Source organism: Glandiceps talaboti, chromosome 10, assembly GCF_964340395.1.
Source record: "Glandiceps talaboti chromosome 10, keGlaTala1.1, whole genome shotgun sequence".
Classification (NCBI taxonomy): Eukaryota; Metazoa; Hemichordata; class Enteropneusta; family Spengelidae; genus Glandiceps; species Glandiceps talaboti.
The window spans coordinates 4,300,212-4,326,099 of record NC_135558.1 but is presented as its reverse complement, the minus strand read 5'-3'; the positions used below and the strand labels follow the sequence as shown (position 1 = coordinate 4,326,099).

Sequence of the window (25,888 nt, the reverse complement as noted above, 5' to 3'; positions counted from 1 at the left end):
TTATAATTTATTGCCTTAAAAACATAGTATTGTTGTAAGATTGATTTCTTGGTGATGTAATTTGCCATTAGCTTTTATGTGATGACTCAAAGAAGAACAAACATACAGCTAAAACAGCTAAGATCGCCTGAAGACTGCATTATATATTACTAGACCAAGCTGATCAATAACAGTCATGCTGTCTTCAGCAGTAAAATGCTGTTATCTAACACAACCACCTAAACTTGCAAAATAATTGGACCCTGATCAGAAATGTATATATTGCTAACAGTGACTCATTACGAGCACAAGACTACTAATTAAGCTTGTCTGTGATTTGTTGTTACTAGTGCAAACAGTACATGTATGAACATCAGCATGTCTGTGAGTGGTCATTTATACCAACACAATACATAACCATATCTGGGATTGGTCATTATACCAGCATATGTAAGAATGTCTGTGATTGGGCATTTCTACCAACACAATACATAACCATATCTGGGATTGGTCATTATACCAACATATGTAAGAATGTCTGTGATTGGTCATTCATACCAACACAATACGATAAGCATGTCTGTGATTGGTCATTTATACCAACACGATACATAAGCACGTCTGATTGGTCAGTACCAACACGATATGGTAGGCATGTCTGTGTGATTGGTCATTTACACCAACACTTGTACAGTAAGCATGTCTGTGATATGTCACTCACTCATCTTGTAAAAATAGAACTGTCAATTGAAAAAAAAAACCAGCTTACAGTATCAGTAATTCAATACAAACCAAATCCAAGAAAAGATATCTTAATAAGAGTTATCTATTATTTCATACTCAACACACCACACAAAAAGAAATCTCAGAGGATAAGACATTAGTACGGGAAATGTTATTACAGAGTTATACTCTTAAATCCCATCATAAGTAGATAATAGGTATTTCATGTAATGCATGTATTAAGATAAGAGCTTGAAATCCTTGTATAGAAACATCATTACATGTAAGTGGTCCAGTTGTCAACCGTGGGCCTTTCAGTTGTCTTCTGTATGTATTTCTCTGGGTCCCCTAAGTATAAAAAGTGCAGCCAAGCCTTCCTTCACCTTCGTTCCCCCTTTAAACTACAAAAATGTCAATGCATAACGTGTAGAAGTATTTGTCAGAAACCCTGGTGTAACTACTTCTAACTACTAATAATTGATGACATGATTGGCAGCATTATAATCAGTATTCGTCCACTGTGAATGATAATTCATATTAAATAAATATTATATTAATCAGTTATTAATTGGATTTTTCTGTTTGTGTATGAACTTTAATATTAGACATGTTATAAAAGATTATATATTTGATAAGCTGTCAATCATAGCTACATGTTAAAGGTTGTTATAATTATAAATGAGATAACTGTCAATACATCTAATTTATCTTGCTTCAAGTAAGTTGACTGGCAGAGACATCATTCTTGCATTTTAGACTCTTTGCTTCAGGTTAATATTGACTTGACTCTCGGGAACATAATTTTTGGTACTTGAAATAAAACATGGCGTCCATGTTTGGCATGTTAGCTACACACATTCATGTATGCTAAAAATCTCGTCTGTGCTGTGTCTTCAGCTCTTTGTGAAGAATATAGAATAAAAATTGTGATAATTCAAAGCCATATCAATACCCAGACACACATACAAAATCACTGACCCATACTGATACCCCCTACACACACATACTGATACTGATGCCGTACCACACACACACAGATACACAAAATCACTTATCCATACTCAATACTGATACCCCTACACACATATACATGATACCACTGACCCATACTGATAACCACCTACACACACACACACACACACACACACATACACACGCACGCACGCACGCACGCACGCACACACGCACGCACGCACACACAGAGTACACACACAGAGTATACACAGAGTACACACACACACGCATGCATGCACGCACACACACACACAGAGTACACACAGAGTATACACACACACATGCACGTACGCACGCACACAGAGTACACACACAGAGTATGCACAGAGTACACACACACACACGCATGCATCCATGCACGCACGCACACACACAGAGTATACACACAGAGTACACACAGAGTACACACAGAGTATACACACACACACACACACACACACACACACACACACACACACACACACACACAAACAAACAACATCAAGGGTTATTATGCCACTATAGATCCATACCGAGGGTAATAATTGTAAAGCACTTTGAGCAGTGTCAATAAAGCGTAGTAAAAAGTCAAACTTTTGAAATCTAGACATGATATAGTCTGACAATTCAACATGTATTTCAAACTTTTTTTCTTGGTTAAATTTAATTTGTGTTTCATTTTTTTAATGGTATCGTCTTTCAGGTAGAAAGTATCCGCCGAGCCTTACAACGTGAATGCAAAGTTGACTTGTATGAGATAGCAGATGAGAATGCTACCATTGATGGTGGTGATGTCCTTTTCACAGGTATGTAACGTTGAATACAAAATAACAGTTAATATGAAACACCAAATGTTAATTTGCACAGCAATTTATATGTGTTAGCAGGATCAGAAGATATTTAACACGATGAGAATAAGAAATCTGGATAAACTCAACATTCTTCAATAGCATTTTTTTTTTTTTTTTTTTTTTTTAAATTTCATAACCAAAAAGAAAGAACAATTACAAAGGCAACCAAGGGAAAGAAAGTAAAGCTAAACAAACTTGACATAACAGCAGAAACATTTAGAGATGAAAACAAAACAGTCCAATAGCATTTGTTATTATCACTAGTAAGAACAACTGATTAAGATGTTAGGAAATCTTCCTCTTCTACTTCATCACCACTTTGTAGGGATTTTTTTGTTGGAAGTCTTCCATTGCTCTATGGCCAATCAATCTGCCATTTTACTCACATGCAAATGTTCAAGGACAGATGCATAGGGCCCATCATTGACATCATCATTTGATAAAAGTTACTTTTGTTGATGCATACTGCACAATGCTGTTTCATTTTTGGAAAACTTATGACTATCCATCAGTGATCTTTTTTTAACATGTTGATTTTAATACTCAAAGTTCTATAAAAAATGAGCTTAGCGCAGTATGAATTTGTCATTTTGAAGTGAAGTTCAAATACATGTACATGTTAGGAGATGATAATGGTGACATCCATTACTATGTGAATGAAACTTACTCACTTACTTCGGAATCCAAAGTTGATTAATATTCAATAGCCTATTTGGATTAAAGACCTCAGGGATGACAATAACTATTATGTTTAGTAAACACATACATTTGTACTGTAGTATACTGCTCTTTTGTCTATTTTGCATCAAAATTCAAATGACATCATGTATGGTTGTTCCAACGACACCGAATATGGTAGAAGTCACAACTTTTTTTCAAAATTGTAAATGAAACATGCAGATATCAATTGTGGTTTGTTGCATATACATGTAGTATTCCCAACAATACAGGTGGAGTTCTCATGATATCTAGAAATTTCAATGAAAATATTTTGGTAGCACTCGGACGATTAAATCACAGTAATTTTTTGTTTTACAGGCAAGGAATTCTTTGTTGGGATGTCAAGTAGGACCAACCAAGCTGGAGCTCTCGCTGTGGCCAATGCTTTTCCTGACTACAGAGTTTCATCTATCAATGTGAATCAATCACTACATTTGAAGTCACTGATTTCCATGGCGGGACCAGACGTTTTGGCAGTCGGTTCAAGTGATGCTGCCAAGAAGATGCTCAAGGTAAGCTTGATCTTTGTAAAGATGAAAGATGAAAAAAAATGCCCAGCTGAAGGCATACATGTAGTTCAAAGCACATGGACACAACTATTCCTAGCAACCATCACCATACCCATAGCAACAAGTAAAATGACAGCCTATTGCAAAGGTAACAAGAGTGATGGGTAGGCAAGTGAAGAAACATTCAAAAACTGAACACAAATGTACCTAGCAATCAGGACCATGCCCAATAGCAACAGCAAAATGACAGTGTCTAGTTCAAAGATAACAGTGACTGGTAGTCAAATGAATGTTTAACAGATATACCTAGCAACAAGGACTGCACCCATAGCAGTTGGCAAGTGACAGATTCAGTTGCAAGGTTAAAAACAGTGATGGGTAAATACAAAGCTAGTGGTGATAAGTGAACAGACATTCAAAAAGTGGACACAAATTTACCAATCAACCAAGCACATGTCTATAGCAATATATATATTTGTGTATTACTAGTACAATGTATATGAATTCATGATTCATTTTCAGGAGATGGAGCTAAAAGGTGAATATGACTACGAGACATTGACACTTCCTGATGATGAAGCCGCCAATTGTCTGTATGTGAACGGTACTTTAATTCACTGCTCCAAAGAAGAATATCCAGAAAGCTACAAGGTATGTTTAGGAACCCTATACATGCTGATTGAATGCACTTTTAATTTGTGTGTTTTTCTTTTCACCAAATATTTAGAAAAATGCATTCAAATTATTTAAATATGACAATTTCAGAGTGACTCCTTTCCGCTTGAAACAATCATTAACTGTATTTTTTGTCTCATATATAATTCTACGGATCTAACAGGAGATATTGAAGAACTTTATTTTGTTTGAATTTTTTATTATGGACAGCAGCTGATCAACTAAATTAAAACATTTAGTATCATGAATATTTCTACTCACAGAATCAAACATTTAGTATCATGAATATTTCTACTCACAGAATCAAACATTTAGTATCATGAATATTTCTACTCACAGAATCAAACATTTAGTATCATGAATATTTCTACTCACAGAATCAAACATTTTTATTTGAAGCGAATCGCAAATTAAACCATTATTGTCGATGGATTGTGTCCAATTTAGTAGATCGTTTTACAAGACTTCTTTGTGATTTTTTGATGTGTTTGTAATTCTTTCTTTACTTCCTAGGTGTTTGAAGACAAAATGCCAGATGAACGTCGTATTGCACTGGACTTCAGTGAGCTGAGGAAAGTGGATGGACTCATAACAAGTTTGGCATTACTTATTGCTAAACAAAGGGTCCATATCCAGTAATACTACCATGATCTTGACCAGTCACCATAGCAACCATTACTGGAGTACATGTACATCATGTCAAACAAACAAACAAACAAAAGTCTAGAGCATTGTGGGATAGGATTGCATAATGACAGAGATTAGCTGGCTTTTTTTAGGAATTCAAATTTTGAAATTAGATCCTATTTTATCAGTACTAATAGTTTGTTTTCTTAGCTCTCATATGAATCTGTATCCTATGAACCCTATCCTATAGACTAATCTGCCATCGAATAGACTTGGAACATACTAAATTCCTAAAGTTTTAGGGGTGGCAGGTACATGTACCGTAAGTTCAACAGGTTTTATCTAATCAAGAAAGCATGCATTTGTAGATATGCTGTAATTTTAGGTTGCTAAAAATGATCAATCAGTCAGTATATTGAACTTGGGAATTAATCAGGCATATAAAGGTATCAAGTTTCTGAAATTGAAAAAAAAAATAACTCACATAATTGCCAAAATTTTAGAACAAAAATATTAATCTTCCCTTTGATTTTATAGTTCTCTTAAAATTCAACACTTGACAAGTGTAGAGAGCTGAAATAAGAACAAAACAATTATATTAATGCATGACTTTAGATAAAAATGCACTTTCAACTTAGTCATACGTATTTCATGATAAATATGGGACAATGTCAGTTAGAGATGTACTGAAATCAAGATGTAATTTCTTAATCAAAGGCGAATACCACTCCAGGAAATAAAGTCATTTTCATATTTTTGGAGTTGGAGAGTCATTTCATGATTTCACATTGCATAAACCTTCCACAGTTGCTAAGAAATCCAAATGAAAACATGTTTCACATTCATTGCCATAGTAATGATCCAGTGTTGCCTCATTAGCATTCATGAAAATGCATTAGATGAACAATACATATTCATGACTATTTTTCTGGTTAATAAGCACTCAGGAGTCATGAATATTAATTGTCCATCTAATACATATGTATGTATAATATCATAACTCGGCAAAGCCCATAAGCTCACACAGGGTAGATTCATTTGTGACCAGCTGCCTCACGATGATATTGTAGATAGCGCCCTCCACATTGAGAATGCACATAACATATAGAATTCACATGTGTAGTCATTGCGCAGCAATGCATCCTTGGGTAAAACCACCCAAAAAAAATTGCATAGTATATAGGACATGCCTGCATACTAGTCATTGAACCGCTATGTGGCCACTGCACGAGCTATTAATTCTAATAGTGAGGCAACACTGGATCACTACTAAGACAGTTACACAACAATGAATGTGAAACAAGATTCAATTTGGTGTTTCTTGGCAATCATGCGGAATTTATTTAATGTGAAATCATGAAAGGACTCTCCAGAACTCAAAGTTTACCAAAATACTTTTATTTCCTGGAGTAGTGATTCCCTTTAAAGGATAAAGTAAGTAAGACTGAAATTATGGTTACTGGGGTAGTAACTTCTACTTGACAAATTTAAAGTACAATATTTTTAAGCATAGGTCAAAGTTATTCGACTATTTCCATTGCTTTAGTTTGATGTAGCATTTATTTGTATTAAGAAAGTACAGTGTCACCTTGCTTTTGAAAGTTTTTTATTTCTATATTATCTTCTGCTTGACTAGCCACATCATGACACAAAAGGTCATTTATGTGAGCATTGGAAGCTGTGTACTTCAAAAGAAAATTTCTTGAGAAAGTTCAAATTTTCAATTATGTAGACTTGTAAAAGTGCAGGTTTTTACTGATGGCCTGTATAGGGTGCAGTCTCTTGTGTGAGCTCAAACTTTGTATATGATGGCACACAAACAAAGATTGTAGGCTCAGACTGTCTGTATAGTGTACAAGTGTAATTTGCCCAAGGGTCCATAAATGTAAAGGGCCATGTCTTAAGTAAGAATAGGTTTTCTGTTATGGCATATTCTGAGGGAGGTTCTTTGCAAAAGCTGAAACTTTCAGTGGTAGCCTGTAGAGGGCACTCTTGTAGCCTGTAGAGGGCACCCTTGTAGGAACAAAGCTGGATGGGAATACTCTAAGCCGAATGGGTCAGTAGCTCTTCAGTATTTCTGTTCCTTTTCTTTTAGCATTACATGCATTTACTGTTCTGTCATCTTTTCATGCATGCAGAAAAGGTTTCTTGTATCAGATTACTGTTAAAATGATATAAGCAGAGGTTGGTAAAGTATTTAGTTGTCTTTGTCACCATTGTACTTTGATTTTGATGGTGTTTTCAAAAAAAAAAAGTTATGGAATACATGCACCATATAATGGCAAACTCGTGCACTTTCTACCCTTTTTCATAATTAAAATTTTGCCTTTAGTGCTACTCCCAGGAGTGTAGAGATTTTCCATATGTGTAATTTTTTTGTCCAGTATATCCAGTGTTACCAAAAGCAGTTGTAGTTGTAAGATTTATGAAAACCAACCAATGCAACCTTTTTTGTTTGAGTCCCTTTGCAAAGTTTATATTTATATTGTATGCAAAATGAATGTGCAAATAAGGTGTGCACATATCTGGTTGGACTCTGTCTCATTTTGTATCAAGTTAGTAACACTCTTTTTGGTGATGTAGCAATATTAGAGGAATATTATAGATATTTCAATTTGACAGATATACTTCCTGAGAAGGAAGTTTTAAACTTTATTTTCTTATGAAGCAATGCACGGTCCCATTGCATTTTCCATGCAATATGAAAGATCGTTGCTTCTGACGAGACATTTTTATGAAAAAGATATTGTCATTTTTTTTTTTACAAATAAGTATTAGAGAAATTAAAATATTAACATTTAATAGAGTCTGTCTAGTACTTGTATATTAAAAAATAATATTGTAAGCTATCTACAGCAAGTTTCATGTCTAAGGTTTTAGAGTCTGTTCACCCCTATTTTGACTATATCTTCTTGTCATTCGCTATGAACAGCACATTTGAAGTAGACTATTCCAAAGCATTTATAGGGAAGACAGGTTGATGTTTAAGATTGCCTCAAGAGCTGACATAACTGATACTCAAAATTGTAATTTCTTTTGTGCATGGAAATGTGTGTCCTAAAATTTCACAAGGATGTGTACTATATGTGATAGTAATCATTATTATTATTTTTTGGAGATTGTAGACTGTTATGTAATAGTCTCAGTTCCCAAAACTCTCACCACTGCACTGTGAGACCACCAAGCCAAAAGTCTGGGGAAACAGAATCCCAATTCATCCATGCTGGAAGTCACTCAGTACATTTCTTTCCATGAAAAATGAGCTTATGAGGCCCGTTCATTTTAATTAAGTTGTTTGAAACATGATAATCTGTCATGAAGGATTGCTCAGCCTGCTATGTTGGAGGTGAAGTATTCTCCAGCATGCACTGCTTTCAGAGCGAGATTCAGTGTGGATGAGTTGGGATTACGTTTCCCAAGACTCTCATCTGGGTGGTCTCACAGTAGAGCCCACAGTGGTGAGAGTCTTGATGACAGAGATTATTTATTTAAAGAAACCATTCCTGTAATGTTAAAAGGGAATTATGATAGCAATGGGTGTGGAGAAACAGCTCCCTCTAGAGTCAAAAGTTACAGTAACCAAGTCATTAAAGGGTTAATAACCCTACATCATTTGATGTGTACATTAGAAATTACAAGGGTTCACCACATATCAATAATCTAAGCTAAACTATACAAGACAACAAGGAAGTTGTCAGTAGACCATACAACAAGGGGCATTTAATAACCATTTATTTGTCAGAAAACTGTACACAGAGTGATATAAGTTCATTCTTCTGCAAATTTAGAGATGTATTGTGGGAAACATACTACGGAGCATGCTCAGTTTGGATTACATATTGGCTAACTCCTTCAGCTTGAGAAGCATACAACTTAGAATAAAAGGTTGCAATCACTACATCACAGCCAGGCCATGACATGTATGTCATCAAATTGGTAAATGAAACTGGGTTATTACAAGGTCAGTAAGTAAGCAAAGTAACGTTAAATGTGTTGTTTTTCTTCATAGTGTATTTTCTACCATTTTCCACTTTAAGGTGTCTGACCGTATACCACGATGATTCATGTATACAATGCATTTAACTGGACATTATGTTCTCTAATGTTCCAGTTTTCATTAAACTAGCTTCTTCTTTACACTTTGTATGATTTTGTATCAGTGTATTAAAGTGAGTGTGTCATTGGATTCAATCAAATACACAAAAAATAGATATATTAACGGTTACAAAATGAAATACAAATATTACATCAGCTGTCAACATTCCACCAGAGAGAGAGAGAGAGAGAGAGAGAGAGAGAGAGAGAGAGAGAGAGAGAGAGAGACGCACGCATACATACACATACACATACATTCATACATACATATATACATAGAGGTACGTACATACATATGTACACACGTACATACATAAATACATATATACATTATTACATACATACATACATACATACATACATACATACATACATACATACATAAACACACACACACTCAGTACAATCTATTAACAAAGAAAAACTGAAATATATAGTAAAGATTGACCATGAAGTTTGTTTTCGCAAAGATAACAAAGAACGCACAAACATATATAGGGACAAAGACAGCATTACCATTCACAGAATGTGATATAGACAATAACAATTTTAGATTGAAGGACAATGATATCATGAACAGATTGTGTCAAAGGGTAGACATTGCTAGGTTGAATATGGGTATATTTGCCCTTTACATAGAGTACTATATTTAGCAATATGGAATCCATGGTGGCATTCTGGTTTATTCATTGATTACTGTCATAACTTTTCTATTGCACATGGGAGGAATTGAATAAGTTGTATGGCTAAAATCAAAAGCTCACTAGGTCAAAGTTCATCAGGAAACAGATTATCTTGTGTGAAAGCATGATGTATGATGTCAGCTGACTTGACGATACTGGTACTGCCAATGATCACCTACAAAGTTAGAAGAAAACAAGGGTTGAAAATTCCTTGATGTTAAATCTAGGCGTATATTCTTTAGTTGATAAGAGTTGATGTGTTTGAATATTTCATCATGTGTATGCATTATGATGAATTGAAAAGAACTGCATGACATGTGATTACCAGTGTTACACACTCACAGTATTTACATAAGTGCTTGCGACATTCTTTGTGGACATACTTTCATGAGAGAGGTGAGTGAAAGTGCAGCAGAAAATACTACACATGAGTGCAAATACATTGAGTAAAAAACAGTGGCTCTTGCATGTCACAACATGTTTGTCTGCTTGAAATATGAGTCAAAACATCCAAAATTGATGTTCTGTTCATGTTTTACATATGAAGCTACACAATTACAATTCATTGTTCTCCAATCTTTTTGTTGCTTCATTTAGCCAAAAAGGAGACTCAATCAGTTTTATCAATAAAAGTGATGGCAAAAAAACAAAAGTATTAGAGAGTAATACATAATAACCTTACCCTTGTGCTAGGTTTGAAAGAACTGACAACTTCTCTGAGATGTCTGACTCACCTGTGTGCTAGGTTTGTAAGAACTGACAACTTCCTGATAAGTCTGACTCACCTGTGTGCTAGGTTTGTAAGAACTGACAGCTTCTCTGATTAGTCTGACTTCTGAACATGTTACACCACCAACAACGAATAAAATCAACAGTGGATGGTCGTTGGGACGAGGTTTGCTCACTTTCATAAACATTCTGATAATAGTGAAGAGAAATAACAAAATGAAACATTCAACTATATGACCGGGTGTTTTCAATCAATATTACAGGGGCACAGTCAATAACTATGGTATATGTTTCATATTCATATATCCTTTCTTAACCCCAACTGACATACATACATACATACACACACACACACACACACACACACACACACACACACATACATACATACATACATTGTACATACATACATACATACATACATACATACATACATACATACATACATACATACATTGTACATACATACATACATACATACATACATACATACATTGTACATACATACATACATACATACATACATACATACATTGTACATACATACATACATACATACATACATACATACACACATACATAGACAGACAGACATATAGATATACATATAGACATACATACACATTTGATACATGTTCTCACTGTGATCACAAATCAACATCACCATCGTATGAAACAAAGATTCAAACACAAATCTATTTTTTTGTGTTCACGGCGAGATAAATTGTAACATTTAATGTGTGTGCATGCTATCAGTGTCTGTATTTGTTTGTGTCATTCACAACGACAAAACATTGTGCAAGACATAAACTTTGTGCCACCTAAACTGTATAGTCTTTCTGGTTTGGTAGTAGTTCTGTACATCCACATACAAACTGATACATGACTTTTTCAAAACGAGTCATAGTATTTTGATTCAGTCTTCAGGAATGATAATTGGTCAGAGATACATACATAGATATAGTAATTACCCAAATCCACTTTTCAGCAGATCTTTTAATCCACTTGATTTATATTCAATATCCACTAAATCTGGTTTAGCAGGATTAAAGATATCATCAATAATCTGTTTGAGTAGTGATTTGTATCCACCTTGAAAGCCCTGTGATTCAAATATGGATCTGAATAAAAAAAATGGATAAGAAGCAGTATGATTGTTTATGTCTAATGTCAGTTTGTTTTATACTTTACTTATGGCTGTGTTAGCGCCCTCACATGGGCAACAGTCCAGTGCTTTTGTTCTTAACAAGCTTTGTTTTTCGAAAAGATGCTACTGCCTAGCCTCGCCAAGTCACGCTGCCAGACACTTGACTATCGTCCCTTTGTAAGGTGCAGGAAGTGTGCCCTGAGCTGTGAATCCGTGAGAAGTGAGGGACTTTTTGTCCCAAGAAATCAAATAGCCATTTTTTAAAGACACATCTAGGCAGTAAAATTCTATTGCAGGTACTGAGAATTAGTGATTCATACACTGAGCAGTTGCTATTTTCACTGAAAACAAATTCACGGTATTGATCAGAATTTATATGCAAATTAAATTTTGATTGGCATGTAATTTTCAAATTTGAATGGATTCATTTACATTTGCATCTGTTAATATTCCTTTTGTCAGAAAAATCTACTTCTTGAAACATCACAAGCAGTCAGAGTGTCTGGAAGAAACTTATCCAGGATGTATTTGTGTAGTACAGAGTTAATAGTTACCTGAACTGTTTGAGGTGATTTCTTGCTTCACCAATACTTGTCAATTTTTGAAAAAACTTCTGAATACCTCTTCTAACACTATCTTCCGTGGGCTGGTAACCAACTGAAATGGAAATACTCTTCAGAATGTACTTCTTAATGATACAATGTGTAAGCCAAGTTTGTAAAAACAGTCAATGTGAGATGTATTTACTGGTTGTTCTACCAAAGCAACATTGTACATCTACATTATTAGATCTACAGTGTTCTAAGTATAACTAAAAAGCATTCAGAAACAGCATGATTATTTCTAGAGTTTCCTTAAAAATGAAGCTTGTACACGTGTCATTTTTCAAGATTTCTCGTATTCAGGAAAACACTCATGACATATGGGTTGAAATCTGACAAAAATAATTAGTGTCATAAAAGATGCAGTATATCACAGTATTTGATTCTACCCTACCTAAGTATCTTATGTTGTCAGCATGTTCATCTTTGCCAAGGATTGCTTGTACTAAAGCTTTCTGGACTTCTCTTTCTTCGTCTTCGCTTTCAGAGCTGTTTCCGCCTTCAAGACTATACACAAATACCAGTAGTAACAACAGATCCTCCACGTCATAACTGTCAGAAAGTAATCACATAGGTATTCATTTTTAACTATTATGACACGTGAAACACAGTTCATCAAATCATTAACATAAGTGTGTTTTCAGTTAGGGAGGAAACCTGTTTTAAAAAAAAACAGTATGCAGCAAAGTTTAACAAATACACAAACTTTTGAATGCATACAGAATGTACTATTTGGATTATGGGTGAACTCGGTGGAGTCATGCAATCTACAGGTTACAGGTTCAAGCCCTGTCACTGTTTCTGAATGGATAAAGGCCTTGGGCAAGATTTGAACCACGAGTGTACCTCAGTCAACAAAGCTCAGCTGCATAACTGGGGACCTGGTAGGATAAAGGTTGCAATGCAAATGATGGATTGTATTCTCCCCAAGAAGTTGAGGAAGTATAAAAAGGACTGAACCTCAGTTCAGCTCTGCTAAAATTGCATCCCCTGTACATAAGACAGTGGCTTGCTAGATTACACTTCCTAGGGAGTTTTTGAATATGTAATATAAATGTACTTACTTGTTTTCAGATTCCATGAGTTGTTTGATCTGACTAAGTGCACTTGGACAATCAGAGTCTCCAGTGTTCAACATTATCATCTTTTCAATGCTCTGTAATTTTTCCATCATGGCGTACTTGTCATGTTTAAGTGTTTTAATGGTTGCCATAGCAATCTGAAGTAATCCTGAATGATTAATAAAGGCTTGTTTGTTTCCTCTGTTTCAAAAAAATGAAATAAAAGTTATGATACTTTCATGTTCACATCTGTTACATTTCATACAAATTTATATTCCGTACATAATGTTTCACAATCATCATTATTCAGTAACTTACTTGAATAATTTCAGGTGTGATTCCAGAGTGCCTGCGTTTATTCTACCTAACCTTCCTGTCAACTGTAGAGGGAGGTTTTCTTCAGAAGCAGCTTCCACCAAGTGACGATTGATATCCATCAAACATTCCTTTGAAAAAAGTGAAAAATATCAACAAAATATGAACTTTTGTAAGCAGTATACAGGTATAGTCAAAGAGACAGACAGTCACACATGCACCCCCATCCCACACTGAAATGAATTGAAAAATCCACCAATCCACTCCAAAAATAATATCTCCCACCCAATGTCATAGTACTTGGCCCAGTTTTTGATTAAAGTCACACACACACACACACACACACACACACACACACACACACACACTCAAGGCATGTAGCACTACTGAACCTCATGTCTGTTGTGCTAAAAAACTTGGAGCAAGTTAACAACCTACCCAATGTACTTTTGTTTTGTATAAGATTAGTGGACTCCCTAAGACTGTCATTATTACTCAACCCTATACTGCAAGTGAACAACTTTTATGACTGTCAATGTTCATCATCATTTAGCCAAGCAAAGGTAAAAATCTCAAACTTTCTAAACACATTGTTAAGTTTCATAGATGTAATTCAGCATACATATCTTTAAAGATAATTAAATAATTAATAATAGATAATTAGATTAAATAATGTCTCATATCTTAATTTGTTACCTTCTGTTTACTTGTTATCATAGTATTCAATAAGCTGTGAGCAAATCCATCCCCTGGGTGAGCCAGACACCCTGGCACAACAACCTCTGAAGAATACTGACTACATTACAAACAAGGAAAAAAGATATTTGTAATTTTTATTAAGTGTTATAACAGTGTTTAGGTCTCAATAGTTTGGAGAATCATGGTATGTATCAATAGGCCTTTCCAAATTTGCTATATATGATGGCGCTCTACTTCCTGTCTCTGTGTACCTTGGGGGTATACATGGTATAGGTTACTTGGTAAATCGTAGAGCACTGCTGCTTTCCCCGGTGTCTGAACAATAGAAAAGCATCCCTGATTTACACTTCTACAGAATACCAAGCTCTTAAGAAACGGTACACTTTTAAAAGGAATCTTTTATTACTACACAAATCACACTAAAAGAGAATATTTACTGAGTAGCTAGGTTCCTGTTTATATTTTCTATGAATGACTTTTTGTTTTTAGAGCATTGTGGACGTGCAGTGCATACCATTTTAATATCATAATAATTATATACCTTCCTTCAGAACAAAGATCAGCCATGTTGACTGACACATCTGAACTATGACCTGGTAACCTTGGTAACAGTGAGATCACTTTGTCTGCAAGTGTTTCTCCATGATGGCCCGTTGATCCAACAAGATCAAGTGTTCTGTCTATAAGAACTATGGATGCTTTGTTCACAGCATTCTACAGACAACAAGACAACAGTATAAATTGTGTGTAGTGTTAAAGTCTATCGATAACACTCTGGCACCCTCCAGTTTAGTCTTGTAGTAAAACCTTGGATCTGCACTTTGCAAGGGGGTTGCTGAATACAGCAGGTAATGAGTAACTTTGTCCGGGTGCAGGTAGCACCCTCAGTGGCAAACAAGCAAATGCAAATGAAATATGCACAATAACCCTAATATTGTATTAAGACCTTGGATCTGCACTTTGGGGTTTGCCGAATAAAGTGGAAAGACGATGAGTACCTCTGGCTGCGCTAGCACCTTCAGTGGCAACTTATTTAAAGTAAACAGAATAGCCCGAGTGGTCTAGCAGCTAGATTACCTTTAGTGGCCATATTGGATTCTAAAATGATGAAATTATGATATCATTTTGACCTCTATTTCAAAGATTTGTACGACGTAGTATCATTTACATGATTGGAGATAATTTGTTCTATCTTCAACTCTGTCAGACTGAATCTTTATTGACACAGGGTAAAACAATACCATTTTACATTAGTTTTTCACAGATTGACAACATGCATTCAAATTCAAAATGGAAATTCATCTGTGTTGGTAAACCATAGTATTGAAATTAACTTTTGTTCAAAACACAAACTTGAAAATTTTACCTGAATTTTGACTGCACACTCTAGGCTTTGTCAACAGATTGACCCACTATTCAGTACACATGACCTTATGGACAGGTGAGCCTGATAAGGGGTCATAGGTGCCTGGAAGTTTATATCGCCCTCTATATGCATTCATCTCCTTTCATCCTATTCTGAACCTACATCAGTCTTTACAGATCTTATTTAACTCTATAAAATGATACTTACTTTTCTTCTAGTTTTAGCTGACTGAAGGGCAGCTAGTTCAGATGCAATTATTCTACTGGTAGCTCCCACTGCATAGCAATCTTCACTGACCTTCAACATGTCAAACAACGAACTCAGGGAACACACAAACATCTAAAAAATAAAATAATGACTTTGAGAGGAAATCATATACTTATATATGCACACCTTGTGTAGTCAACAGCAATAGTTTCAGAGGTTGATATTTAAGACATGAACCCCATACTGGGATGATTTACATGTGTTGGGGTTGGATCACTATATACAACTATCGGTATATACATTCCCTTGGCAGGATAACAGAATACACATTAACTTCATCATCTGTAATTTCTGCCATCCTGCCCCAAATTTCACACTCCATTGGTAAGGTCATGATATCCTTCTGAGTAGACCGGTAGATGCATACAAAACTAGCATTGGCAGTCACATGATATCTCATACCAAAACAAAAACTTATGTTCTAAACTCATGACAATGTACATTTAGTACCTGAAATGTTGGACTGCTTGTTTCTGTCTTTGTCAATATTTCTTTCTCTTGTATATGTTTGTATACAGTTTGTGTGTTATAACCTGTGCAAGTCATTTGATCTACCAAGCTGATCAATATTTTCGATCAATGCTTCATCTGTACAGATGAATATTTAAATGAAGTAAAGTTTAAATTAAACATTGACAATTCATTTCTGGTTCTCACTTTAACTGTGTTGTCATGATTTTAGTCTTTTTTTAAACTTTACAGACATGTAATTCTTAAAGTCTCTGTTTTGGAAACATAACATGCAAGAACCTCTCACCTTTATTCTGCTTTGGAGTTCAAAGGGTAACATGTAGAATTCTAAATCTGCCAGTGAATCAATAGTCTTTTTCTCATTCTGTTAAATAAATATATACCGGTATATATAAACAATAATATCATTGAATGTTTTGAGGTACAACATGTAGTCTACTGTGCAATATTTGCTAAATCACAAAGGTAAACTGATACATGGTAATGTGCTTATTGATGCATGTACATGTACATATACAGGGTTCATACACTTTGAAATAAAATAAAATTCCTGATTTTCCAGAGTTTTTCACCAGTTTTCCAAGAGTATTAAGATCAACTTTGGTGATTTTCCAGTGTATGTACGTCAGATAACCCTGTACAATGAAAGACTACAAACAGTAAAACCTTTTTACAACAGGTTAATTTTTACTGACCTAGCTGCCATACTGTTGTAGTATTTAACAATCAAGTGGAACAAAGAATGGTTGCATTACTGTACTGTACTTACCAAGTGTCTGCGATACAGCTGTAATCTCTCAGCATCATGTGATGTGAGTGGAAAGAATGACGCATAAGATGGCATTATAAATAAACTATGACAAACACTGGCACTTATGATTGGTACAGACAGGACCTCAGCTGTATAATTCTGGAAATAAAAGAACATCAAAACACATTTTGTAGATCAAATGTCGATAAAAGAGCTACTTTTGTCAACTATTACCAGTAGTATCATTGTACTTTTTTAGATTGCTTTCTTTGTGTGTGTCACTGTGTGTGTGTGTATGTGTGTGTGTGTCACTGTGTGTGTGTGTGTTTTGTTTGTTTGTTTGTTTTTTATGTGTGGTGGGGGTACGTGGTATGTAGGTGTGTGAGCAGCTGATTCTACAGAATTGAGAAGGTATAGAATGACTAGTTCCCATAGAGTAAAAGCCATAGTAAGGCCGTACTTTAGACATGTTGACTGGGCATATGGGAGACATCACATGTTGTCTGCTTGTGGGACTGTTGGTAATCCAAATACAGTTTGTTTCCCCATGAAAGAACTTGAGGGAAACAGACTGTGGTGGGTTGACCATAGACCCAAGGGAAACGAATGAATGATATTGTTCAAATAAGGCCAATCACTGTACCAACTCTACATGTATCTTTAGCCAATTGTGTTATTCTGTCTGCTATGGGAAAATATTTTACACATGCACACATCATAGTTCATCATTTCATGTCAGCTTATTCCTCATTTTGAACAATGATGGAAGGTGATGTCAGTACAAACACCATGTGACCATATATTGACCAATCACATCTCAGATAATGGATGAGAGATTACATTATGTGGTGCTCCATAATCTACTAGTTGTTTCTGTCAGAAATATTAGTTACAACTTACCACATTTCCCATCCAGTGTAACATATGTTCTTCAAAGTTTTCAAATATCTTGTTTTCATAGTTTGGGTCATGGTTTTCCTTTCTGGTGAAGTAGTGAACTTCTGGTGTTGTAGCAGTAATAACTATACAGTACTGGAAGTGACTTGCTGTTATGATGTCTCTGATGGTGTTAGCAGTCTGTCCAATCAATGGTGTACTCACAATAAACACACCTTTCATATACGATGCATTAGCACTCTATGCAGATAAATTACAACATAAAAAATGAAATTTGTGTGAAAATTATTGTATAATAACTGTCATGTATGAAATATCAATGTGCACACAAAGAAAAGAAAGGAAAACAAATGAACTGCTGTGGTTACATAAAGATACACCCTGTGTTTTTGCTAAAGTTGGATAACATTGGTAGGAGAAATGGGAATCAGGTAAAACTTGTATACTTTATTTCTTTTTATTATTTATTTATTCGGAAAACCAACAGGAATGAAATCCCAATTAAAGGCTTCGCAGAACATTCCCATGAACTTGGGTAAATACAGTATGCGAGGAACTCGAGTAGATTAACCTACATACCCCACCATCTGCTAGCAAAAAATGTGTGTAGACACCTTGTCCATATCATACATGATATAATTCCTACTTCAGGCCTCTCACTCAGACCTCAGGTACATATCATACTGACTGATTTTTATCAGCAATTCTCATTATGGAAATAGGGGCCGGAGTATTACAGAATACTGTAGAACAGGAGATTTTTTTTTTACCTCAAATGAAGAGAATTCTTTGACTTCAGCAGCTCCATTGCCAAAGAGTTGAATAGCACCACCATTCCAGTGAAGACACTCTGCGCATGCATTGTCTATGAAAACTACAGCTTTCTTCACTTTCTCATAAACATCTTCCCATGATGCCTTGCTGCAACTAAGAATACTCCTGATTCCTGTAGCCATGGCGATTTCAACTTATCTGATAGGTGGGAGGGGTATTATCTTCAATATGTGTGTATTACAGCTGGTAAGTCTGATTTTTTAAAACAATAACAAAACAATGCATTTTATGACAGTGTTATAGATATTAAACATGTAGCACACAGTTTGTTAAAAATTACCAAACAAAGCAAGCGTAGTTCTACAGTTTCAGGAAAATGGAACAAGGAGAGTTAACAAAAAGTGATTTTTCTATAATTCTGCCAAATTTTCATCAATATTATTTGTACAGGGAAAATAAATTACAATAGTGATAGATGAGACTATTTCAATTCTTTAGTTTAATACCAGCATTTCTAGCAAGCCCTGGGGTTTCATGCCTGGCACTTTGCGGAGAGCGGAGGATGGAGATTTGAGAAAGGAGAGGGACATGTCAGAATCAAGTCCTGACATCCTTTGTCTGCCAGCATCAATCAGAAAACGGGGCATAAATTCTTAATAATTTGCGACTGGACACAATTTACATCATACATGGGGAGGGGACAGTGTTTTTTTTTAGGGAGGGTAACTTTTTTGTGTATACTTGTATTTTTGATCACAGATATTTCAATGACAGAGAAGGGGAGGATCAGTAATTATTGTGCAAGGTCTTGGGGGAGACTCAATCTTTTTCAAGCACTGGACTACTCAACAATACCGCCTGTAATCCATGCCTACCCCTATAAGTTACAGGACGAGTGTTGAGAGACCTTGTCGAATATTCAAGCAGAGGGTCTATGTTTGGGACCCCTGTCTCTGACAGTGTCTGTGGGTTATACTTCCATGGTCTGTCCAACAATCACCATATACATAGTTGCAGCTAAACACTTTGAGTTAGGTGATCCTCCGCTAACTTTCCCAGAAAAATATTACATCACGCTTCGCGGCTACCATGCATCGTGGCAAAAGAGGGGATAGGGTTAAAATATGTTTGATAACAAAACTCTACTCACGGGCGCAGCCATCTTGTATACACACTGCACGCTGGGAAAATATTGACATCCGTGTCACTGACCTGGTGTGACCTGAAGTGGCATGTGTGCGAGTGTCTGCATGTTCTTTGTGCTTTAGATAACTGCTTTCGATAACGATGTCTCAGGCAAAACTGGACGCTATCCCAGCTGTCGATATTGACTCCAATGGCAAGTTCAAATACGTTTTGATTGAAGTTCACGGAGACGATGGAATATCTAAACATATCGTAAGGGGGTACGGTTGGGCAGGTTTCCACGGTAAGCATTCTAACATTTCAACTGCAACACATTCTTTATTTGGAGCTGATGATTGACAGGAACCAGGTGTTGCTAAGCCCAGAGACTTATGCTTCCATGGTGTCATTATCTCAAGAAGGTGTAAAAGGTCCATGCAAGAACTATTTAGCTCTCGAGTTTGTCTTAATTTGCATACAACTGTCACTGTTAGCTGTATATTTGCATACTACTGTACAGTGTGAAAGGTGATTGACAGCTGCTCATTTGCATACAACTATAGCATCAATATTACTGTTGTTGTCACCATAATAATGATGATGATCATCATGTAACTTTCTGTAATTTTGTATTTTTATTTGTGTTTCATTGTATCTTCTCAGCTGATGTGTATGAAAAAGTAACTCCAGGCATTGAAGCACTTGGTTTGGATTGTGAATGCCATGGAGGTGGCAGAATACAACATAACAGTACAGACAAGAGTATCTTAGTCTATGGCTACTCTATGGTAAGTAATCATGCCCCCCCCCCCCCAAAAAAAAAAAAAAAAAAAAAAAAAAAAAGATGATAAGATCACAGCATCCTACTATTAAGTTGTAATTTTCAGTAGTTTTTGTGGGGACTAGAATAAACCCCAAATTATGTTTAATACTCAGAAGAAATTCAGGCAGAGGTGTCACCCAGGTTTCTAACATTACCTATTAGTAAGGACATCCATCTTTCAAGTGAAAAACAGACCCATTTATACTAAGGTGTACAGAACCAGAGCAGACCCATGAATAAGAATTTCCTGCCATTGGGGGCGCTATACAGTACATTACCTGTGTGTGTGTGTGTGTGTGTGTGTGTAGTATTCAATTATGCAACCCTGGGGAGCCTCGCTCCAGGAACCTCAAGTTGCCCAAACTTGCATTCAGTTACTTCATGACATCACTCTTGGAGTGCCCCAAGTTGGCTCTCCTTGCAGAGCAGGGGAAGCTTGGGGATTGACCTTACCTAACCCAAGATAGGTAATGATATGTGATTGGTTACTTTTATCAATTCTGAAAGAATTATGTCATATTTAGTGAGAAAATAAATTTTCACTTCAAAATTGTCTTGGAAAGGTGAACCAATTTATTTATCATGGATTTAACGCGTGTACCTCACCCATTCCCAGGGTACCCCAAATGCAATGAAATGTGTTTTCGATGTTCACACAACCTGAGGCTCCTCAGTGACATCAGTTACCCTGACACAAGGCTCCTCAGGCATGCATAATTGAACACACTTCTGGGAATGCAACCGCCTACCTTACTACTACTAGTTTCTCAATGAAAAGTGACCCGTTTGGGTGGCACATCTTTGTTCACAAGTTTCTTCGAGAGTACCATATTATTGGGAATATTCTGGTACTTTTTGGAACCTTTTACAACATGGAAAAACATCATGATAAATGACAAGCAGGATATAGTCAACTTAGATTGCAAACACAAGTTGAGAGGTTAAAGTTATACCTGCCATCAACTTTATATATTTTGAGATGTAGATGTGCAATGTGATGCAAACATTTTTCTCAATACTTAATTATAAAATTGAGGAAATGATGATGGACTATGAATCATATTTTGTGAGAAAGTGCAATAGGACATGACACACAGCTGCTGACTCTTTTCTGCATCGATGATCACAAGTTTTTGCTGAGATTGAGGATCACCCTTGATCACACTTGAAAACTCTGGTGATTGGTTGCCAGCACATTCTTCTGATACACTTGATTTTCTCTATTTATTGCAGGGGTATGGTAAAGCTGACCACTCCATAACAGTTAAAATATTGAAAGAACAATATCCAAATTATCAAAAGATTACATTTTCTGATGAAGGTTACTAGGCGAATGGACATCAAGATTTGAAAGTTTATTTACATTAATGACGTTTATTAATACACCTACGTTTGCATATGCATAATGTAGCCATTGACAAGGGGTGTGTATACATGCAACTAACAAGGTGCAAAGGAAAACATACAGTTTACATACAGTTTGTAAACATAGGGGAAAAAGCAGCTATGAATGAAAGATGAGTGAAAAGTTATAAGTAAATTGTACTATCCAGTAGTACATGTCAAATCCTAACTTGAACTGGTAATAACATAGTATTTGCTGCACAATAATAAACATCAGAGGCAGACAATACATTTTCTTGTATGTTAATGAGTCTGTTATTGTGAGGTTGCAATGAGGTTAATTCGCATAATAATTTGCTATGTTAAAAGGCTTAAGTATTATCATATTGAAATGCCAAAGTCAAGATGACTTTTATCAGCTTGAAATGAAATTATTCTTTGATAAAATAATGTTGATCTTTTGTGACAGTCTTTCATTTGTGATATAGGTGATAACAATAATAAATAGTTGGTAGTAAATAAAAAGTTCCTTTACTCTTCCCTCGAGTTATTAAAATAGAGTTCATTTGTTATTGCCATTGAGGAATCAATAATCAGACAGCCGTAGTGGTTAATTTACAGTTTGCTGCTGAAGACTTGGGATATGTCATATCAGTAGTGAACTGGACTAGGCTGCTGGTTCATAGTTTGATTGTTATGTTAAAGATGACTTCCAATAAATTGAAGTTACTCCTTAACCTAACCACGAATCTCTCTCTCATTGCTGACTAGCATGTGAGTCAATAACTGTCAAACTGATATGATATGTAATTGGGACATTAAGATGTTTAGATAGAAACTTATTCAACTGTGAAGAAATGAAGTTATCATCTCGTCCTCGGGTTGTTACAGAGGTTCTTCATATGCAATCATGATTGCTGCCAGTTGAAATAACTGATCTTCTGTTGTTTTGATTGTTAATGTGTGCGCCCCTTCAGGTACACTCCATGGCATCTCAATCGTCAGCATAGCTCCATAGTTCGACCTGCTGTGTATAGCCTTGCTGTCTGACTTGTTTTTATCCAAGTAGACTTTTGCTTTGCCACAGTTGGGACATCCCATCACAGTCAATGCCACTTTGGTTTGTGAGTTAGGATCAAGATCGGTTGGCAGGGCAAAGTGAAATTCACTATCAGCATTCAAGGCGGTCCAGATCTCCTGTCTACTGTCAGCAAAGTCCTGTGATGCAGGACTCATAAACTGCCAACCATTCTGGGAGATAGGTTGTAGGTTAAGTTGGATGTTGAGAAGTGGTTCTAAGGTTGTCCAACACCTAGGCTGGATTAAATTACTATCCAGGTACAACGGCCAAGGAAGAGTTGTTTCCTTATAGCTATCTTCATCTGTAAGTTGTTGTGATGGTTGAGATTCTTTCATGATCTTCGTGGCATTCAGCAGATTTTCACGAAACAGTTCCAGTAACATCGTAGCAACCATAGCGTGTGAAGCCCTACTCATAATGTCCTCATTGTTGGCAGACATCACAAGATGGTCCGCAAAACCGCCTTGAAGCCAAGGGCATACAGCATCAGTGAGACTCAATGAGGGGATAATATAGTGTTTACTTAGAGCTCTACTCCCCTCAATCTCCTCCAGATTCTCGCAGCTGTGACGACTGACTTGGTTAGGTTGGATGAAATTTAAGTAGATCAGCTGTGGCTTTCCTTGCCCAGACAGAATACTCCTGGTTATTTTTTCCTGAAACATTGGCGGTACCTTTCTGATACTGTCGCCCACAACGCTTTCCCAGAATACCACGTCTACATTCTGCACATCCAGGTGAGATTGAATACAGTAGGTGAAGTATTTGCTATCCACGCCATGTATGGCCGCATTGTGAATTTCCAATGGAAGTCCTAACATTCTCTGCAGAGATCTAGCAAACATTTGAATGAAGACACATTCCTTACAATCTAGACCAGCACCCCTTGAGACAGAGCCTCCAATCATACCAATCCTCAAGGGTCTACCAATCTTAATAACGTTCTTCAAGATATCTTGTAGTCTTTGTGTGGCTGAGAACCCTGTAAATGCTCTCTGCACCATGGCGTCATCAATGTTCAACTCTCGGTACCGTCCTTCCATGGTTTGATCTTCGGTCTGTAATCGGTCTATAATGTTGTCGATTCGTTCTTGCATCTCCTGAAAACTTTTATCATTGGCATTATTTTCCAACTCATCTACATCATCCTGATAACTTTCAGCAGCAGCTACAATATTTTCAACATCCGGAGTTGGTATAGTGGACATTAACACAGACACTTCATCTTCACTCCAAGTTTTCGGAAACTGGTTATCTATATCGGTCACTATGGGACCCGTTGCTATGACAACTTCATCCAAGGTGTCAACTTGACCAAGCCTCCAGTTTGCAATGCTGATCACAGCATATGTAATACTTAAGACCACTAATAAGAGAACTAGTAACGTAATCCCTTTCCTTCTACAACCATCCGTATCACACATTGTGTGTTTCACCTAAGTGACAAAGGGAAAACATAATTAATTTTTTACATGGCATGTATGATAGTTTTAACCATTTCCGTTCCAGACTTCAAGTTACAAAAACATTCCAGGACAGGTATTGGCATGAACTGACCAATTATAAAACCAAAGAAGATGGAATTATTTACATATTCCCATATAAATCAAGTAAAAATTTTGTTCAAACACAAAGCAAATTAGCACCTGAAATTTGCAAGTGAACACTCCTGTCTTTGTCAAGTCAGGAGACTTTGTCAACAGGGTCATCAAATCATCAAATCATCATTCATTAATCATTTATAGATAAATGCGTGTATTCATGTATGGGAAGATTACATTTGAAGATCACCAGCTATTTCGATTGGATTCTTGGGCCTAACAAAACAATTGTGTGGTTCCTATTGCGGTCAATTTTGGAATAGGTGGAATAGGTAGATTTTTTATCATATATATATCATATGTGAGTGTTTAGGTCAGGTAGTTATATTTTCCGTTGCTTTCCATATGGTCTCTGTGTTATCGACAGCCATTACAGATTGGAAGAACAGTATTATATTGTCTTTTTTAAGTTGGTGTCAGTTTTCGCATCAACTATTTCTTGCAAGACTTCACAGTTTTTGCGATTTTATTATATTTTTTCTCGAATACGTAAACAAAGTTTAGGTTCGGCAGTGAAAAACTAGGTGGGTCGGGTAACCGGAACCAAACAATTTTTTAGGCCTTGTGTGAAAACTTTCAAATTCTCATAAGATTAGTGCCTAGGTCCCTGTACTTGGGACATTCTTTATTTCTTGTTGGTGAAATAATCTAGCCATGTCCTATTTCTCGAAGCATATGCCAGTGATCATGCTATAGTTCGACATCGCATCCCCCCCCCCTCCCATTAAAAAAGTAGTGTTTGTGGTCAGCTGCAGGAAAACAACAATTAGCGTATGTCTGTTAGTTTTGAATACATTCTCACACGTAGGGACAGCTTTCATACCTCTTGGGCTATCAGTGTTGTGTCTTCATATTTACTACAACATCAACAGTCTGCAAACCATTTCATTGAAGGCTGACATAGAGAAAACGTTAAACTGTGAATCGATAGAATGCTGTAGCAATCTGAAAACACAAACACAGACAGACAGACAGACAGA

At 36.1% G+C, this 25,888-nt stretch overlaps 3 protein-coding genes across 3 annotated transcripts in view; 2 read left to right on the top strand and 1 right to left on the bottom strand.

Annotated features, from left to right (window-relative positions):
- The window catches only part of LOC144440850 (N(G),N(G)-dimethylarginine dimethylaminohydrolase 1-like), a 42,450-nt gene extending 33,247 nt beyond the window's left edge, over positions 1-9,203 (top strand). Inside the window, exons 4-7 of the mRNA XM_078130276.1 lie at positions 2,399-2,501; positions 3,585-3,778; positions 4,298-4,426; positions 4,964-9,203. Of these exons, the coding sequence (XP_077986402.1) occupies positions 2,399-2,501; positions 3,585-3,778; positions 4,298-4,426; positions 4,964-5,089 (552 nt within the window). The 3' untranslated portion in view covers positions 5,090-9,203. The remainder of the gene's footprint in view (positions 1-2,398; positions 2,502-3,584; positions 3,779-4,297; positions 4,427-4,963) is intronic.
- A 566-nt stretch (positions 9,204-9,769) lies between these two features.
- LOC144440896 (sec1 family domain-containing protein 2-like) lies at positions 9,770-19,180 on the bottom strand. The gene is made up of 14 exons (XM_078130343.1): positions 18,931-19,180; positions 18,164-18,400; positions 17,282-17,422; positions 16,799-16,876; positions 15,982-16,113; positions 14,950-15,122; positions 14,406-14,505; positions 13,713-13,840; positions 13,398-13,595; positions 12,728-12,885; positions 12,286-12,388; positions 11,556-11,705; positions 10,641-10,773; positions 9,770-10,030 (listed from the first exon to the last, which is right to left on the bottom strand). Exons 1-14 carry the CDS (start codon positions 19,114-19,116, stop codon positions 9,941-9,943), a joined length of 2,007 nt encoding a protein of 668 aa, XP_077986469.1. The 5' UTR covers positions 19,117-19,180; the 3' UTR covers positions 9,770-9,940.
- Positions 19,181-20,146: 966 nt separating this feature from the next.
- LOC144441154 (14 kDa phosphohistidine phosphatase-like) lies at positions 20,147-22,867 on the top strand. The gene is made up of 3 exons (XM_078130691.1): positions 20,147-20,363; positions 20,723-20,847; positions 22,116-22,867. The coding sequence occupies exons 1-3, from the start codon at positions 20,222-20,224 to the stop codon at positions 22,209-22,211; spliced, it is 363 nt and encodes a 120-aa protein (XP_077986817.1). The 5' UTR covers positions 20,147-20,221; the 3' UTR covers positions 22,212-22,867.
- Positions 22,868-25,888: the final 3,021 nt, after the last annotated feature.

Excerpts from the sequence above, each read along its gene's own strand:
- LOC144441154 (XM_078130691.1), top strand. The coding sequence starts at position 20,222 with ATGTCTCAGGCAAAACTGGACGCTATCCCAGCTGTCGATATTGACTCC. Across the intron at positions 20,364-20,722 it reads CGGTTGGGCAGGTTTCCACG|CTGATGTGTATGAAAAAGTA; the intron begins GTAAGCATTCTA and ends GTATCTTCTCAG. Across the intron at positions 20,848-22,115 it reads TAGTCTATGGCTACTCTATG|GGGTATGGTAAAGCTGACCA; the intron begins GTAAGTAATCAT and ends TATTTATTGCAG.
- LOC144440896 (XM_078130343.1), bottom strand. The coding sequence starts at position 19,116 with ATGGCTACAGGAATCAGGAGTATTCTTAGTTGCAGCAAGGCATCATGG. Across the intron at positions 15,123-15,981 it reads CAGCTAAAACTAGAAGAAAA|AATGCTGTGAACAAAGCATC; the intron begins GTAAGTATCATT and ends TGTTGTCTGTAG. Across the intron at positions 13,596-13,712 it reads TCACACCTGAAATTATTCAA|AGGAAACAAACAAGCCTTTA; the intron begins GTAAGTTACTGA and ends TTTTTGAAACAG.